At 39.8% G+C, this 19,980-nt stretch overlaps 1 protein-coding gene across 1 annotated transcript in view; it reads right to left on the reverse strand.

Moving 5' to 3' along the window:
• The window catches only part of rims4 (regulating synaptic membrane exocytosis 4), an 82,085-nt gene that overhangs the window by 9,611 nt on the left and 52,494 nt on the right, over positions 1-19,980 (reverse strand). The window contains exons 3-5 of the mRNA XM_039797918.1: positions 13,694-13,806; positions 8,874-8,975; positions 2,325-2,464 (exon numbers count right to left, since the gene is read on the reverse strand). Of these exons, the coding sequence (XP_039653852.1) occupies positions 2,325-2,464; positions 8,874-8,975; positions 13,694-13,806 (355 nt within the window). The remainder of the gene's footprint in view (positions 1-2,324; positions 2,465-8,873; positions 8,976-13,693; positions 13,807-19,980) is intronic.

Here is a 19,980-nt window from a genome sequence, read left to right on the forward strand (position 1 = left end):
AATAAAAAAAATAAAATGTTTTTTTCTGAACATCAAAGCATGTAAACCTATTCTAGTAGACCCTAGGAGTACAAATATGACGCTGAAAAGGAGTATAATAGGGGCTCTTTAATTAACATGGAAATATTATAAAGGACGCGAGACGAAGTAAGAAAGGATGGAATGAAATAAAGATTGAAGGAGAGAGAAGAAAATGATGGAGGGAGACTAGAATGACCTGGAGAGAAGGACGCTCTCAGTTGGTCTTTTGTGGCATATTTGTTCCTGAGAGCAGCTGAAGCTCAAACAACTGAAAGAACAAAATCAGCTCAAACGGCTTCCATGGTCCCTCAGGTCAGATGCTCACTGTAAATGTCAAGCTCTTCCTCCCAGCCTCTTCTTGCTGCGTCTCCTCTACAGCTTCTCAACATTTTCTACATTCTCACGAAAAGACAGCCGGGAGCGATTTTTCTAACATACACTCATCAATACGCATGATCCTGGTGAAACTAATTTTCTTCCTATTTTATGATGTGGTGGGACTGGTATGTGATTGGTGTTATGAATTAACTTTTATCTAACTATGGATGGCAATGCCGGGCTGTCTGTCCGTCCACCACTTTGATTCAGAAAAATATTGGATGGATTACCATTACATTTTGTGCAGACATGCATGTTCCCCAGAAGATTAATACTAACTAGAGAATGCAATTTCTGAAGAAATTGCGGTGTGAATGCTGTATGTTGAAAGGCTGACGCCACACTGCATTGATGGCTTGAATGTGTAAGAAGAAGGTGAAGTAGTGAGAATAGTTGAAAAAAAGTGGGAATGGGTTTAATTAGTATGAATGTCATTGAATAGTTGAATAATACCAATAATGTTTGAACAGTTAAGTTTAGCCGCCAAAAGGTGACCGTGAGACAGAGAGGTGACAGTTAAGTATAGGCACCAAAACAAAAAGGTTAAGATTAGTAAAAAGGTTTGTAGTTTGGGTTAAAACTTTTTTGAAGTAGTACTTTGTACTTTGTACTACTTAAGTAGTACAAAGTACTTCCCGCACAGGAACAGCTGTTTCCTGTGTTAAAGCCTATGTATGTCAACGTCTACCGGTTGGATTGGCACAAAGTCCTATAATAAGGTTCACATTCGGGGGTTTTGAAATACCTGCAAACCTAATGACATTCCCAAAAGCCTCAGCTGTACTTTGTGTTGAGTGCTAGTTAGCAAATAAAACACTAAGACGGTGAACATGGTACACATTATAACCTGTTTAACATTAGCCTGTTAGCTTTGTCATTGTGCACGTTATAAGGCTGGTTTTCAACTGAAGATGCATTTTGGTTGATTAGTAACTATCATCGTCTCTGTCAGAGAAACGTCACTAGCGGTCTCGAGTAACAAGTGTGGGCTTCACCGAAGGGCCGAAGGCAAAGCCAGAGTCGGTAACGTAGGCTACTACAATAAATACGGCGTCGATGGACTCTGTTGTGAATCAGAAGGAAAGCGCCGGGTGCTCAGCCACGTAGATGGCCGGTGGCTGTCTACGTGTTCATATAATTTATACATCCTCGAACTGGCTGGAATCACTGCACACATCCTCTCCACCAGCAGTAAAATTGTCCAGAGGAAGTTCGTGCAGCAACTGGTAGAGGAGCTGAGAGCGGAGTTTATGGAGGAAAAAAGGGCAGCGGCGCACGGTCCGAGCAGCGCCGCGCACCACAAAAGACGCCAAAACGAAGGCAGTGCCAGGTTAGGTTATAAATGTTCAAATAAGATACTTTTAATTGTTATTTGGCTGTAATGAGTTAAGTTGAATAAAATTTCCATGACATATTTTTCGGGATATGAACGTATGAAATAATTACGGTTTACTATGCAATGATATGAATTATCGAAACAGACTATTACTACTCAAATGTATAATTAAACTTGTTAAAATGTACATTTTGGTGTTAATTTTCTAAAGATATATTAACACAATAAATGCATTAATATCCCAATTGGGTATTTATCATGAGAGATTCTAGAGTTTGGAATCTGGGAGTCAAAATGACCGCTCACAGCAATTATGTTATGTAATAGTTAGTTATGGAATTCTGGCACTTCCAGTGTTAACTGAGTCAGGTTTCATGGTTCAAGGCAATAAAGGATATTGTAAGTGGTTTCCATCTTTTATATACATTTACATACACATATACATTTGCTATCTCATCCTTCTCTTGGTTGTTTTGAAAGTAAACTGTAAACTGTAAAAACTGAAAACAAGTTTAATGTCTGTTTCATTTAATACTATTTGCTGGTTTGTCTGGGTTGTGAATCAGTTAGCCATGATGGTGTATCTCACCTGCACCACTTTCCCCTGTGGGCTTTCAGAGAAGACCAGGACCTGGTTGTAGAGAGGATCCAGAGACTTCCTCACTGACTTGGTCTTCTTCTTGGCCACACAGATCCCGTTCTCCAGGAGGTAAACTTTGATGTAGGCCGCTGGAACGACAGCAGACAGAAAAGTCAAACGTGAACTCCCTGACACGTAACCTCTTCTGTTTCCCAATGTTAACTACGTGTTTAAAACTGCGCCCGATACGTTAAATAGAGTGGTCACATGATTAAACCGCCACTGCGCATCATTAAAGTAGAACGTTCGTATGTGTCGTTTTGGGAGTTTTTGGAAATCAACCTATAAAGATGTTTAGGTGTGAGGATGTTTGGGAGCAAACCTGCTTGCAGATTAGCTCGCTAGTGTTAGCGCTAGCTCATCAAACCCATCGTTCCCTAGAGTTTCGCAGAGTTCAGTCGAGTAGAGTAGACAAAGGCAAAGTAGAGTAGAGGGAATATGTTGCACTGTGGAAAATGTATTGAAAAAAAAACTAATTTGAAACCAATAGTTTCTCTGGTTTTCTGTGTGCAAAAAAGGACTAAATCAATAAAGTTCTCAAGAAAACATCAGAATAAGTAAAAACAATAACACTTTTTTGACGATTGTTGTCATCACCAGAGTCTGTGCCAGCACGCACGCACGCACGCACGCACGCACACACACACACACACACACACACACACACACACACACACACACACACACACACACACACACACACACAGTGCGTTTAAAATATCTTTGTGGGGACCCGTCATTTATATAATGCATTCCCTAGCCCCTAACCCTAACCTTAACCATCACAACTAAATGCCTAACCTTAACCATTACCCTTACCATAACCTAATTCTATCCATAATCCTAAAACCAAGTCTTACCACTAAAACAGCCCTTTAAACTTGTGGGTTCCAGCATTTTGGCCCCACAAAGCTGTCGGGACCCCACAAGTATACTGGACTCCCGGTTTTTGGACACCACGAATATAGTTAATCAAGCTCACACACACACACACACACACACACACACACACACACACACACACACACACACACACACACACACACACACACACACACACACACACACACCTAAGCCTTTGTATGTTACAGAATATGACAAGATTAAAGATCAGACCCTGGCACACTGAAATATGGAGCAAGGTTCACCTTGGTCTTTATACTATTTTTAAATTTCCTTCCACTTCTGTATCTCTCTGTTTTCACTACCATGTTTTTCTTCCACTCACACTAAATTGCTCTCCACACGTTTCTCTCTGCTCCGACTCGTTCGTGCTTTGCTCTGTTTATTGTCCTCTTCTCTTTTATCCGTGTCTCTCTCACAGTTTTTGTTAGCTTTTGTAATTCCTTATTTGCAGACGCTGTTTTGTCCTATCTTTCTTATGCAATTAGGATCAATGGCTGGTTTAATATTATGCAACCACAGAGGGGAGCTACAATCAGAGTTAATAGTTTGTTGTTACGTAATCCAACATGCTGCAAAATGAAAAAAATAAAAGAACAGCTAGTCCTGTTTCTATTTCCTATAACAGGCACATATCATTAATTTGTTTTTGTTTTGATTTATTAATTTATTCGTATTTTTTATTTTATTTTGTACTTCTCTATCTGTACTCATTTCTGTCTTGTGCTGCTGCAACACCTGTATTTCCAATTAGGGGATCAATAAAGGATTATCCTATCCTAACACTGTAAAAAAAAAAAAAGATAAAGGTTAACTGATCCAATTAATCATAGCTGATTGTTCGCTTCAAGAATTTAGTGCTCGGGTGATTTACTGCTTTGCAGCCAACTTATTAATATAATTCCAAAGTCTGTACATTGGTTTTCACATCTTCTATATTCTTTTAAAGGAACCCTGGTGTGATAGAGACCATTAGCAGCTCATGGACAAGGAGAAACTTGCATGCTGTGAAATCACTCGCATATGTTATTATTTCACGTTATTAATTCCACTGATTGACAGGTGCGCCAAGAAACACAGCAATGCACCATCAAAGGCAGGGGGGGAAGAATACTGCTAGCAGGAAAAGCAGCTTTCAAACTAGAAAAATCCACTCTGATATGTTTTAAGAAATGCATCCAACACGTTTGTTAGACCTCAAGGATAAACATGTCGAAGCTGATTATTAACGTAAAGTTTGCTTGTTTATAAGACGACTCCAGAGGGCACCTTTAGTGTTAAAATATGATTTCTGTATAAATGTCCTTTTATTCCCTAAATGCTGCTTCAAAACCCTCCACACAATGCCAGGAATATGACTTAACTGAATACTAAAATCCTGTAATTGTATGTATGTATTTATTTATTATTACATTATAATCTTGACATTTAAATTAAAGTTGTTATTGGTGTTACATGTGCCTCTTGTGTGTTGTTTCTTTCTCTCTCTCTCTTTCCCATTCTGCCCTCCTCCCTCTGCCAGTTGCACACCTGAGAGTAATCAGTGCTCAGGTAGAGTGGGGGAGGTGATAAGAAGGCAGAGAGTGCAGAGCATGAGAGAGCACACTGGCAGCACACCAGTGAGGAGTTTTCTCCTCATCTTTCTTTCTTCCACAAGTAGGTTTGTTCTTTTCCCAACCTTCATGCACACATAGGTGCTGGAGTTTTGTTGTTTTAGTTTGTTTTAGTTTGGGCTGGAAATTACAGGTAGCTCAGTTATTCGTTCTTTTTGTTTGTTCTAGAATTAGTTTACCCTTTTTAGTTAGTTTAGGGGGAGACGCAGGGAGCGACGACCCACTGCGAGGTTGGTCCGACGTCTTCCCATCTTTTGTTCCTTTTGGCCGGGGTCTCCAGTCCCTTTTTGTTTCTCTTTGTTTGTTACTTTTGGGAGTATTTATTATTTAATAAAGCTTGTTGGATTATTGTTAACTTGGTGTTTGGCATCCTTCTTTTTATATATGTTGCATCCTCCATTCCCTTTTGAGCCTTTGTTTGTTCCTTTTAATGGAGGCCGTAACAATTGGCATTGATGTTATATTGATATTTGCTAAATGCGCCTTAAAAACCTATCATGTGTTTGTAATAGAAGTAGAATGTAAACCCCTCTTCAGGTTGTTGAAGCCCTCCCAAACAGGCCTAGAGACAATGCTAACGTGCCTACAGCCCCCGTCACAGGTGCCATTGTCCAGTAGGCCACGACGTTCCACTTCCGGGATTGCTCCGTTGCCGCCGGAAATTCCGCCGGATTTCACTCTTTTCGGCCGGATGTCCGTTACCTTCCGCTTTCTTTGTGTTGGAATTCTAAACTCTGGTGGATGTCAGATCTCTCCAGGGTAAATCCAGACAGCTAGCTAGACTATCTGTCCAATCGGAGTTTTCTGTTGCCCGACTAAAACAACAACAAACGTACACATGTTCCACTAAAAAAAGTTCCTTCCCGAGGCTATTTTGCAGAGGCACTGTTGCTCTGCCTGGTGCTTGGCGCCTCCCAAGAAATGCCAATAAACCAGAGCACGTTTTTTTTCTTCCATCCCGGGAATGCTGTGTGTACTAGCCAGACCCTCCACTGCAGCCCTGTGGAGGAAGGTCTGGCAATGACTCTTTTTCTGCATTTGAAAACTACAGCACCCTCCAAGGGGTTTCAGCTTCATGTATCATTGCACCTGAAATATATACAAAATCTCAATGTACTTGAAGAGCTGTTAACCCTTCCAACTCTGCAATAGAAATGGTCAGCCAGTGCTTACATTGGTGTCATTTCTTAAAGTATTATCAAATGCTTCACATCCCTAAAATCAGTACAACCTATAGAGTCCTCCCAGAAAAAACGCGATTATGCGATCGCATAATTCAATGCATAATCAGCCAAAAGTCTGCATATTGATAAAAATTATGCGGGGCTTGCATGATTTCATAATCCCTGCATTTTCGTTGCAAAAAATTTTTCCCCTGTAGCCATGGGAATGTTATGAAGTGACGTAATTACGCGACGTGAACGTCGAAAAGCAGGGTGTTGGGGGAAATCACTTTTTTTTCTCCTTTTCATCAAACCGTAGTTTTTGCAAGTTCCCGCAATTTCATCGCATAAAATTGCATAAATATCCCTCATATTCCATCGCATTTTTTCATTGCAAAAAAACTCAAAATTTTTCTGGAAGGACTGCCTATAAGCTAAAAGGTTATGTAAGTCAATAAACCATAACAATTAAGATATTCAAATTGTGTCATAAATTTTAAAAAATTCAAAAATCGGACCTGTGTTTTCTTTTTTACTCAAATTTGACTAAATAAACACACAAAACATATGATCCGAAATATTAGGAACATGAACAAAATATGTGAACTATGCAAATTGTTTTAGTTTTGAGATATGTTCATTTTTAATGAGCAGAGTGTAAAGACATTTCGATGGTTTTACCTGCAATATAAATTGTTACATTCCAGGTTTTGCACCAGACTTGGCATAACACGAAGACGTCAGGACGAGCGTACAACGCGATCCCGCGAAAGACGGAAGCCTTAGCTTTCTGCTGCAAAAAGAAGGAATGCTCTAGCTGTTATGGTTTTCGTTTTAGATCGATTTAAACAGGATCACGTTAACGATGACACCCACATAGCACCACCGTCTGCCCTCGGATGAAGCCGCGGGAAGCACGTTGACTCGAGACAGATGTCTCCGGTCGGGCAGTTCTCCGGACTAGGTTGGCCATGAAAGGCGGCGTCCTCAGCCCCCCGCCACCCCATATCCGTCTTTGCGAGAGGGTTAAAAAGGTGCACAGGAAACAACAACCTTGATGAAATGATACACGACACTGCCAAATCACAAACAATGTCCATTCGCACGGGACTAATATTATCACAGGACCTCTGTGTTCTGCGAAATATGGTAGGTCATTTGCAGGGGAATTTAGAAATGAAAAATTGAGGTCACCAGGTAATACTACAGGTTAAACATTTCTCGCTTGCATTTCTGGATTCATGACCTCATTGTTTCTAAAGATCTGTGTATGTCCGAACAGTGTAACACAGAAAATTCTGTCTGCGCTGATCTGTGTTCAATCTGATGGCATTATAGCTGGCAAACTATTTCTCGATTTGTTAAAACACACTCAGAAGGACTACTTTTTTTTTACCGTACAGATACTACAGAGCAGCATTCAAAGTCACAGCAACATGCGGCGTGTTTCACTACAGCATTAGCAGAGACAAATGTAGATCTTACTTATTTAGCGGATCATCTCCCTCTGCTGTGTGTGTTAACTCCCTGAACACAGAAAACACCATTTCCTATTTTTCACTCATGCATCTTTCATATCGTCAAGTACCACAACTGTTTTTGGAGGATATATCCCACTAGATTCAACACGTCCGCTGCAGGCTGTCCTGTTTGTGTGTAGCTGATGCTATTTGCTGTCTTGTGGTGCATTCATGTTATGTGGGAACTTCAATGTTCTAAGACAGGGGTCTTCAACATTTTTAAAAACAAGGACCCCTTAACTGAAAGAGAGACAGAGCAGGAACCCCCTACCACATATATTGTATAAAATTAAGTTGCATATTAAATTGGGCCCACAAGAACGTTTAGGGCGGCCTAAAGCCTTCATACATACCTTTTTTTGTGCATAGAATAGTAAGCTATTAAAAGGTTTTAATATTAAACATACATGTGGCACACATCTGTGGATGGCTGGTGACTACCTTACCTATAGGCCAGTAAGCAGTGGGGATATATATTTGCTAGTAATATGATGGATTCCTGTTAAGACTTTAGTTTTTTTTTTTTTATTAAAAAAATTAATAATTTGGAGGCCCCCTGCATTGATTCTCTGAGGACTCCCTAGGGATCCCACATCCCCCTGTTTGTCGTTTGATGAACAGGAGCCTTTTTTTAATGGGAAAGCCTTTTTGTTACTTATTATTAAAACAGTTATATTGTGTATATTCATTTATTTGTGCTATTGTTTCTTTTACAGTTATTGTTTAAATGTGTTTATTTTTAGGTATGCACCTTCCACCAAGGCAAATTCCTCTTAAAGCTATGGTGCGCAGTTTCTGTGTTGCCCCCATGAGGAATTCTTAGTAATGACAACAATTCTGTCGGCGCGTCCACATGATACAAGCCCTCCTCCATGCAGTTGCTAGTAGCCAAGGAGGACACGGAGGATTAAAAGACATGATGGACTCTTCAGAAGAAGGAATTATCTTCATTAGAGTTTCTGTGCACTAAAGTCGCCGGACTACACCAATCTTCTAAACAGAGCTATGCTGAGAAATACAGAGAGAGTTTCGTGGAGCTGATAGTCTTAATTAGCTTTGTATCAACTCATTTGGCAATGGCTTGAATGTAATGGACGTTCATAAAAAAAATGTACGCTTTAAAGCTTTAAGTGTTACTTACTTGGCAATAAATCCTTTTCTGTTTCTGATCCTGATTCGGAAATATTCTAATTTTATGTTTTGACTCTGAACATGTGATGTTTCTGAGGAAACGTGACACCCTGTAGAAAACACAGCTTTGATTCTTTTGATCGAGCACTCAACAGACAAGAGTGGTACCTGGAGGTCCCTTTGAACCTGGTTTCATAGTGAGTCCTCTGGCCTGGACTACCTCCACCTCCAGACCCCCGTTCCTCTCCATCAGACCGATCTCTACGTCACCTGGATGGGAGAAAAACACAGGTGTACTTTAGCAATGAGGATGGAGGAGGTCAACGCGTGCATCATTCAATCAAGTTCTTCAAAATTCTGGCTTTTACATTATGATTACGTTTTGTGAGGTGTCAGGAAAGTTTGCATCAAGTAACATCATGTGAAAGTCTGTCTTAATGTAAATAAATTGTTCAAGGATTTTGAAGGAGCAACAGAGATTGAAGCTCCATCTTTAGGTGTTCTGAATGGCCCGATACTATTTTTTGCTACCCAGATATTGATTCTGATACCTGAACTTCAGTATTGGCCGTTACCGCGTACTGATCCGATACCAGTGTGTCATAAATTTTATTATGTTTTAACAGCTGTATACTATGTATGGATGTGATATGATTTATATCTTTGTTGTACGGCCTGGCTCAGGTTAAACCTTTTGTGAAATATGAACAAACACAAACAATAAAAAAAAAAACGCCATAGAACTTTCTTTTATTATCCACTTTTGTCATACCAGAAAAAGAACATAAATAAACTACTTTAGAGTAGATTTTCTTCTGGGCTAAATGTGGAATCGGATCGGTACATAAACAAATGCTTTACGATACCGATACAAGCATTTTAGGCAAATCGGTATCGATTCGGGACATCTGAACCAAAGACTTTACCATGCCTACAGTATAATGAGTGACAATATATGGACTCATCAATGCATTAAACACAAGTGAAGTGATGTAAATTGTTTTTTAACAGACTGTAGGGACTTTTTCTTGAGATGGACAGGAAAAGGTCAAATGCAGTAACTGCTGACAACGAGACAAGTCATAGATGTCAGAGTATTGTCTAGAGAGCACAGAGCTTAGGCTATTTTCCAACTGTTATGCATCTTTAAAGAAGATCATTGTTTATTTATTTGGTTGCTCAATAAATAATAAATAATAATAATAAAAATAAAACAGACTTAGTCAGCATTTCTCTACCACTGATAATTGCACGGACACTAGTCTGGCTCAACGGATGCACATTTCTGGGATAAAGCCGGTCAACAATCGGGGCTTAGCCCCGCCCAGGACGGATGTGATTGGTTTAAAGAAATATAAATAAAGCAGATCCCGGAATAGATAGGTGGCCCTGACAAATTTGATGCCCTAGGCAAGATTTTAGCTGGTGCCCCTTTGCATCACAGCCAATTCCACCACCAATCATTGCTCACAAAGAAGCTGCATAGCTTTATGTCTTTCAGGATGTTTTTATTTTGGAAACATACACTCTTGACGTAGGTCCATAGAGACCGAAACATTGGTAATATCAATAAATTGTGGTGCTGACCAAGAGCGGTGTGTGGTATCTTCTTTTCTCAAGAAAAAAAACCACACAAAAACACCATTAAGAAACAATGCTATGTCTCGGGCAATCCAGAAAATAGGGCCTAATAAAGGCTATGTAGTTATGTTGTTGTGTGGGCTTTGAGGGGCCTGTTGATGGATGGCGCCTTTAGCACTTGCCTATACTGCCTATGCTACGGGGCGGCCCTGAGACAGACCATACTCCAGCCCTGACGCAGTGCTGTGGAGATCTGGCAAGGCGAGACTACACGGAAACAGAAACATCATGTGAGTCTTGGGTCTCTGAACTTCATCCTCCTCAAGTTAAATATGACAGTAGGAGTTTATCATTAAATCCAGTTAGCTTTTTTTTTTAGCATCTTTTAGCTCATTGTTTTATTTCATCTTTAACACATGATTCAGTCTAGGGGTGCACAATATGAGGAATATATGCAATATGCGATACCGTTGTTGAATATAAATAAACAGATATCAAAGTGTACTCAGTTCTGCATTTCTGTTGCTTTCAGCATTCACAAATTGCTTGCTGCATTTAAAACAAATGAAAGGAAATCATTTCCAACAGTATTTAGATTTTGCACAAATTGAACATTGAATTGGTTATAAAAAGCACCACTAAGAAGAAAATGCCAGTTACATTTTAAATAGCAGTTTTTTACTGATACTTTCTCTCAACTAACACAAAAAAATCTCTGAGGGCCCTATTTTAATGATCTGAAACGCAAGTATGAAACGTGAAACGCAAGTAGCTTTGTGGGCAGATCTCTTGCCGCTGTTGCTATTTTACCGGTGGAATAAATGACTCTTGCGCCCGACGCAAATCTAAAATGGGTTGGTCTGAAGCAGCGTCCTCTCACTTTCCCTTTAAGAGCAGGCGCGCATGTTCCATGGTGGATTGCTATTATAACGGCGGATTTGCCTGGCGCACGCCAGCGGGAGCTGTCCGGGATGCGGCAAAGTAATAAATGCCCGTCTTGACCGGGTGGCGATGTTGCTGCGGCCTCTCGGGCGCATCTCCTCAAGTCTGGGGAGGATTGCTGCAGCCATGGAGCGTGGGCCTCCAAACGCACCACCTGCTCCTGTTGTGCCCCTTCCTCCTCCCCCCCACTCCATCTCCGTCCACCCGCTCCACCAGGAGCGCATCGCGCATTGCCACTCCCGGACCAGATCCAATCCCACCGTAGTTCAACATCACATCTCCTTAAGTCCTCTAATATTTCCTCATTTACGTCATCAACACATCCATGATTCATGGAAATGTGTAAAACACAACAAGCCACAAAGAATGCTGCATCTTTTTGAGGACTGTACTGTTTTGTTATAAATAAGCTGTTAAAAGTAAGAAGTTAATTTGCCTCAAGTCTTATGAGTTCTCTATTTACGTTGCTGTCACTTTAAGACTCTCAGCTGGTAACCGCTATGTCGTGTGAGCGGTAGTTAGGAAGTAAACGAACGCTACAAACTAACGGTTCAGTGATTCATGGTTGTAGTGTAGCAAGCCAACTAAAGCTACATTTGCCTACATTTATGCCTAGAGTAGCATCGTTGGTATGTATTCTTTCACTGTTTTTTAAATAATTACATAGGTTCATAGATCATTAGTTTGATGTCAGTGTTATTTTGTGTTAAGTCTATATTACAAATGTCCGTGATCGCTGGCTTTGGTGCTGTGACTAGCGTTGCATGGTTGCTAGGCAACTATAAGTCACAGGACAGGCTACATATGTATGAATGAACGTAATATTGTTTACATGTAAAAATATCTTTGTACAGCATAATCACTAGTTTAATAGTTATGAATTATATTGTGTAACGGTAGAAAGGAAATATTTGAATTGATTAAATTACATTCTGAACAGAGGCTATATAGTATGTTAAAAGCTAGCATAGAATTGATTAGTCTGTTTTTGTATGTTACAGTTTCCCACTTTCCTTGAAACGTCAATAAACCTGTGGACGTGGGAACGATTGTCTTCTTCAGAGTCTTGATGTTAGGAGAGTTTAGCTGGCTGTCAGTGTATAGAGCAATACCGAAGACGGCACATGTACTGTAAAGTGCCTCCTGATCTATCCAAACACCTAAAGCGCATTTTTAGTAATATATTTCTTTGTAATTATGTATGGTTTGCAAAAATGGGAACGGCATGCGTCCGTGTAGATGAGAGAAGCAAAGCGTATGCGCGTTGTGCACACGCTACATTATGGCCAAGCATGCGCCCCTAAAATACCATCTGAATAACGCGCTACTGACTTTAGACTAGCGCCACTGATCCAGTTTTTCCTGGTCAGTGGCAGAATTGTTTTCTGAAACTGCAAAATAGCACCAGGGAACGTTTGCGCCAGAACACGCCTCCTCTTTTCGCTGAACTGCCCCCGGGAGCGCAAATACATTCCCTAATTTACAGACGTGCGTCTGTGGAGGGAAAAGTCCGCTGTGCATCGGGTGCAAAATAGGAATCATACATCCGTCGGTGTACAAAGGCAATTGCGCTGAGTGCAAGATAGGGCCCTGAGTGTCTTTGGCAATATGTCGCAGCCTTTCGCGATGTGTTTATTGCGACAGTTGATATCGCGATGACGTAAAAAAAAAAAAAAAAACATATTGTGCAGCCCTAGTTCAGCCTCAGCCCTCTCATCAACGTCATTTCTAGCCCCAATAGATGGCAGTTTTTAGCAACTAAGCTATGATAAACTCACTGTTTCGGCTTTAAACAGCACCAAACGACAAAGAGCAGGTAAAGAAAGTGGAACATTGGATGACAGTTTGCAGCTAAATATCCCCAAATGACAAATGCATTCCTTTGAAAGTGACAGAACGCAGATAACGGCCAAGTTATTCCGGGTTCTCTGACATTATATAATGTTGGACTGGACTGCAGGTTTGGAGTGGAGTTGGTCCAGTCAGTGTCACTGTTGGCGGGCCAAGGACACTGTCTGGCTGCCAGCGAGGAAACTGACCCACTTACAGTAGATCACTGCTGTGGAGGACAGGCTGCATACAATATATATCCAGTATATACGGCTTGGATTTGAATATGTGCAAAGGGACGATAAGGAAAAACTCTGCAGTAGGACACTTTCTTTTGCCAATGTGAAATGATTTTAGCAGTCATTTGGTGCAGTTTTATGATGAAATACGCTGCTTTTCAATTTTCAAAGCCATCTTTTATGTGGAGAGTTTCAGAAGCTTTTCACAAAATAAAAGGTGATAGTTATGAACATCGAATCTTAATCATTTTCCATCTCAAGTTAGAGATTAGAGTTAGATTAAGTTTTTTTAGTCTTGCATCTTCGTTAACATGGATGAACTGCTGAGAGGCTCCTGTGGCTCATAGGGGGAAAAGCTTTGCAAAACGGTTATGGCAAAAATACGTCCTCTCTTACCCATGGATGTTGTCGCCAGTGTTTGTCGCCCAACAAACTGAGCGGGTCCCATCCCATCCAAGAAGTCGCTGAACTGTGCATCCGATGCCAAACACATGCCACTGTAGTTCAGGCTGCAGAGAGAGAGAGTGAAAGAGGCAGACAAAGAGACAGATGGTTAACTCTTGTGTTGACTTGAGAATGCAAGAGAGAAGAAACAGAGCAAAAGGACAAAAACGGCCTGGAGGAATAAGGAGATGGGAGAAGGGAAAAACAGGAAGTGATCAGTCCTTTTTCAACTTATGCCAACCTTATACCAAGAAAACTTTTCAAGCAATTTCCAATATAGGAATGAAATCATGAGAGTCTTGCTAGAGTTGGGTCGCGCTCCCATCATCAGACTTTAGACTTTTCAAAGTCTTTTCAGAGTCTTCCAGTGTATTGGTAGGCATTAAACTCCCAACTCTCAAATTGGCTCCCTGAAATTAAACTCAGACTGTTGCTTTAATGTTGTGTCCTTATTGTGTGTGTATGCAAAGAAATCAGCTTAGAGTGCTTTTGTGGCAAAGTGCCAGGTATACTACAACTGTGTGTGTGTGTGTGTGTGTCCGATGCAAGGACAAATCCACTCTAACAGGTTCTGATGCTGATGTATATCATCTATCTGTGATGCTTTACTTGTGTCTGAACCAGGATGTCAGCCCCCACTAATGGTAGATGAGCATTGGTTTCTGTGAGCAGCTTTCTGCCTATAGGTCCTGCAGCCATGGTCCACCCACCCAATTACTTCGGGCGGTAAACCTCCTTTCAGGGTGTGTGACTGGGATTGATAGATTGACACCTCCCTAACTCTGCTGGTAGTTTCATTGGACTGGTTACTGTCAGTAAAAAAATAACAATACTATAATGTGAAATTCCTCCATGCTTAATGTAATGCCTGCATAGGAAATTTTACTTGTGTGACAGCATACAAGTATTAGTTTTTAAAGGAAACATACAGTATATTAACAATGTTGTGTATACTACTATTAGAAGTATTTTAATATTTTGCGTAGTATGCAAACTCCATGTCATATTGGAGACAAGTAAAAAGTAGACTAAAAGGTGCTATGGGTATGACACTGCACCGCTAACACCCTGGACATGCTCAAGTTAAAATTATTGTCTTATCAACATAATGTAACATAATTTCTTTTATATATATATATATATATATCTATTATCTATATATATCTATATATCTATATATCTATATATCTATATATCTATATATATATATCTATATATCTATATATCTATATATATATATCTATATATCTATATATCTATATATATATATCTATATATCTATATATCTATATATATATATCTATATATCTATCTATCTATATATATATATATATATATATATATATATATTATCTATATATATATATATATATATATATATCTATCTATATATATATATATATATATATATATATATATATATATATATATATATATGAAAAGGAAAAACAGAAGAAACAATGAAGTGAATTTTTGACAACTTGGAAACTAGTCTTTCCTCACTCAGAAAACATCTTAAGTGAGTAAGGAAAGTATTTCAAAACCACTTATTCGATGGCAAGAAAGTCTCTACAGCTGTGGCTTACTTACACAATCTCACAATCAGTTCGCTAGTTGGATTAACGTCAATTTCTACTATTGATTTGTATAATTAAAATTAAAATCATGCGTGCTTTCTTACACGACAAAGCCATCATTAATGCTATGAGTGTGCTTTAAATGTCTGCAGTGAAAGAAGTGTATTTGTAAACCATCTTGATGGAGTCAAAAATTGCAGAAGCTATGGCCACAACATTTCAAATAACCCTGTGTAACCAGTCTTGCTAACTTGTCGACTTTCTCGCTAGATTTAGCAACTTTTTAGAACATCTTAACGACTTTATTGCTAAACAGCCACTAGCGACAATTATGCGACTTCAAACCATCAGAGGAAAAGCAAGATATATTATATTATAATTCATTTCCATGCATGCTGCTCAGAGTAATCACAGTCCAGGGATTCTCTGCCAACAGCACGGGGTCTTACTCCTTCTCCCCTTTGGCCGTGAGCAGCAGGCAGTTAGCTGACACAACCAATAAGCATTATGCAAATGATACGTGATGATGTCACCAATGTGGAAATGAGTGTATGACATCATCTGGCATCTTTAGCGACTTTTGGAGCTAGTACTACCTACTTTCATTAGAAAAGAGCTGGCAACACTTTGACGACCATGGACGGTACAAAAAGATGGACAATGCGTCTCCACATCCTCCCACTGTACAAAGTGAAGCCAAAATATTCTGGATACGGGCGTCGCCATCTTGTAATTTTGGAGCCAGAGTCTGCGCAGTATACCTTTTATATAGTGCTCAGGCGGTGGAGCCCCCGTATCAAAGTCCTGCCCATACACCTGCCCGACCAATCGCGAGTCAATCACAGCTGTCGATCATGACGTTTCACCTGTTTTTCTTGGCATCAAATAACTAATAAAAACCAAACTTATCAGAAAATGAACACTTAAACATAAATCAGTGTGTAAATACTACCTTAAATGACCGAAACCATCTTTGGAAAAAAATTATTTGACGTGTTTGACTTTTTTGGTTTGGTCCATGTCCCATCCGCTAACATTGAACAGTCTATGCATTAACCCCTGGTGACAACACACAATTTTTTTATGACTATAGCTAATGGCTGCTATATTTGCTGAGTGCTGCCTGAGGTGTAAGAGCCACTACAGTATATCCTTGAAAGAGAGGGAGCAGTGAAAAGGTGGAAGTCGCTGCCACATAAAAGAAGCCACAGCAGAAGCTGCCACTGAAGTTGTTACCAACTTTGTCCACCATTGCAAATTGCAAGTTTTGAGTTTTGTCTGCACCTTCTGTGTCTAAAAATGAACGGCTAACATGCGGGTCATGGAACTGGGCTGGACGACTGCCACAAAGAGAGGAAACAGATTAATGTGGAGTTGGACCGGACATTTCCTTAACAAATCCTACAACCAATGCCAATATATTATGTTCAAGTTTGGCCCACGGCCCTGAAGTCCACAAGGCTAATCAACTGAAGTGTTCTCCATTGCTAGGGGTGCCTGGTTGTTGTGACACAAAGGAAGCATGTTTGCTGTCAGTTGTGAGACGGGAGCCAATGGTACAAATACGTCTCTTGAATTGACTTTATCGCTAATTTAGCAATCCAGCTAGCTTGGTGGAATGTCGTGACTGGCTAGCACTAGCTTGTTTGCAGCTAGCTATAGTTTCCCGGCTACAAAGCTAACCAAAAGCCCTGCAAGTTACTATATCACTAGTCTATATCCACGACATTCCAATTCCGGGATTGCTCCGTTGCCGCCTAAAATCCCACCGGATGTCCCTCTTTTTGGGCGTGTCCGTTACCTTCCTCTTTCTTTGCAGTTGAATTTTAAACTCCGGTGGATTTATAAGGACTATGGTTAACTGCTCCTCAGATCTCTGCAGGGCAAATCCAGACAGCTAGCTAGACTATCTGTCCAATCTGAGTTTTCTGTTGCACGACTAAAACAACTTTGAACGTACATATGTTCCACAAAAACAAGTTCCTTCCTGAGGTTATTTTGCAGAGACACCCGGGCTCCGTCTGGTGCTTAGCTCCGCCCAAGACGATTGTGATTGGTTTAAAGAAATGCCAATAAACCAGAGCAGGTTTGTGGTCGAAGGTCTGGCAATGCAAGACTACTATATCACCAAACATACAGGAACACCTGATTTGTACCACTTTTTTGGATGACCAAGCACTTAGTCACATCCATGCCATGGTCCAACACCCTGGACCAGGACTATTGTAACCGCATAACTTTAGTATGTTTATTATTTATTATGGCAGTTCTTATCTTCTTTCCTCCCTTTTCTTCCTCTTCATCACTTTAACCATCTCCACCCCCCTTGTCTCTTCTTTCATATTTCATTCTCTCTTCAATCTTTATATATCCCTGCTCTGATGAGACTACGTTAGCTGCACATTTAAAGAAACAGGTGTATTATTTTTTTTACATCAGTCTTTCCACAACGACTGTGACGTAAATTACCCAACAGCGTTGTCGTCATTGTTAAATAAAAGAAAAAAAAAAGTACTAAAATATTTACTAGATTGTTCCAACAAAGTCACACAGGCTCACATTTAATATTAACCTCTCACTGAGTAGCCAAACACAGCTGTCCTTACAAAATTATTTACAAGGCAGTCTCTCTCCACTATGATCAACACACAAAATCACTTAGCCAAGATTAGTCATTTACGCAGACGTTGGCAAACGTTAAATTATTGCAGGTCATTTTTTAAAATTTAGTATTAATTTATGCAGATTTATTTGTTTGTGCTATTGTGTGTTCTTATGTCCATGTGTGTTTCTGATTATTTACATATTTAAATGTTTGTGTGGTCCAGGTTTCCACTCCTGTGCATGCGTGCTCCTAATGCTTGTACATTGTATTAATAAATCAACATATTACTGTGCCATTTTGTAGCTGGCTGATTTTCTTGCAGGTACTCCAGGTGGGTCATCAGTAGAGTGGCAGCTCCTGGGTTTCATCAGTAACACTGGCAACACCTGGGCTCTGTGGGCCAGTGAACTTTTAAAAGCCTCTTGGGCTCAGGTGTGCTCTCTCCTTTCTGACACATCATCATGGCTTTTGGTTGCTATTCTGCGCATGCAGTCTTCCACTCATGTAACGACTGACACTACTGAACTTACTGATCACACATCACGCTGTTAGTTTAAATTTTCTCTTATAAATCATTTGTAAATGGGCATTGTTGTGTGCATCTTTCTTTTCTGTCGTGGCCGTGTGGCCCAGTTTGTGACAATTAGATTTTGGAGAAATAATTGGATAAAATCGTGTGTGTGTGTGTGTGTGTGTATAAAGAGTGCTGACATGTAATGAGTCAAACAACATTAGCCGAGTGGGTATTACTGGGTGATAAAAATCCTGAGCTTTAGATTATATTATTGATGTGTGTGAGGCACATCTGGGGATTACGCAGCGGTTTCGCAGAAATGTGACGCTCAATGTAAACCGCGGCTGCGAACAGATGACACCCTGGAATTATTTTAAATATTCAAGGTCCTATATCATTCAGCATTTAGGATTATATTCTAACAGTTCATCATCATTTATGTTTTTTAAATGAAAATGAAGTCAAAGCCTGGTTTGAATGTGTTAAGAGGGAATGAAGGTGAGGAATTATTGCTTCATTCAGGTGGTCCTTACCAACATATGAAGTTGGAAACACGAACTGAATGAAAAATCGAATTTAGTCTTTGTGTAGGTTGTTATAGTAAGCATCCAAAGCAAGAAAAGATTAAGTCTAACCTCATGCTTATTTTTCTTTATTATAGTAGTATTGTACAATAATACCAGGACTAGGGCTGCACAAATAATCGCAATTTTATCGAAATCGCAATATGGACTACTGCAATATCCAAATCGCAGGGAGGGGCAATATTTATTAAAAGGCAAAATATGTGTCAAACTCTTCTTAATTAAGTATTGTGGTGCTGCAGATACATCCCCGAAAAAAAAAAAAATCTTTGTTTGGTACAGATTGTCGCAAAAATCACACTTTAATCATTTCAATTTATTTTTCATTTAAATATTTTTTTCAATAAAAATGATACAAAAATTATAATTCCCTCCAATATCGTGAATCATATTGCAATCACAATATCAGTCAAAATAATCGCAATTAGATATTTTCCTTATATATTGTGCAGCCCTAACCAGGACACAACACATTTTATCTTGTCTTATTTGCATCATAACCATGCATTATGACATCATACGGTACATAGCCATTACATACTTATGTTTATTTTGCCATATTGTCCTTTTCAAACAAGACAGCCAGACACAGAAAAAAGTTGGACCAACTTATAGATTTAACAGAATAGAATAAGCAAGCTAGCTACAGTTGATAAATTCTGCTGGTGAACCAAACAGTTGCTGGCTAAAAAATGAGAATGTAGGGTTTTTCCTACATCAATCTGACTGTAAGAATTTTCAGTGGCAAATCTCAACCCTGTCTCTAGGCCCAGTTCAGACCTGGCATTAACATGTGTCTTGGGTGATTAAATCACAAGTGGATGGCTCTAGGTACAGGTGTGAATGCACCCAAGACGCGTGAAGATCCAATCACTCAGACAGCATTCAGATGTGGTCTGGGTCGCATATAGCCACATTTTTTGGCAGTGTGCTAACCATGCCCACTTCTCTAAAGACTC

The sequence above is a fragment of the Perca fluviatilis genome, chromosome 4, assembly GCF_010015445.1.
Source record: "Perca fluviatilis chromosome 4, GENO_Pfluv_1.0, whole genome shotgun sequence".
Taxonomy (NCBI): Eukaryota; Metazoa; Chordata; class Actinopteri; order Perciformes; family Percidae; genus Perca; species Perca fluviatilis.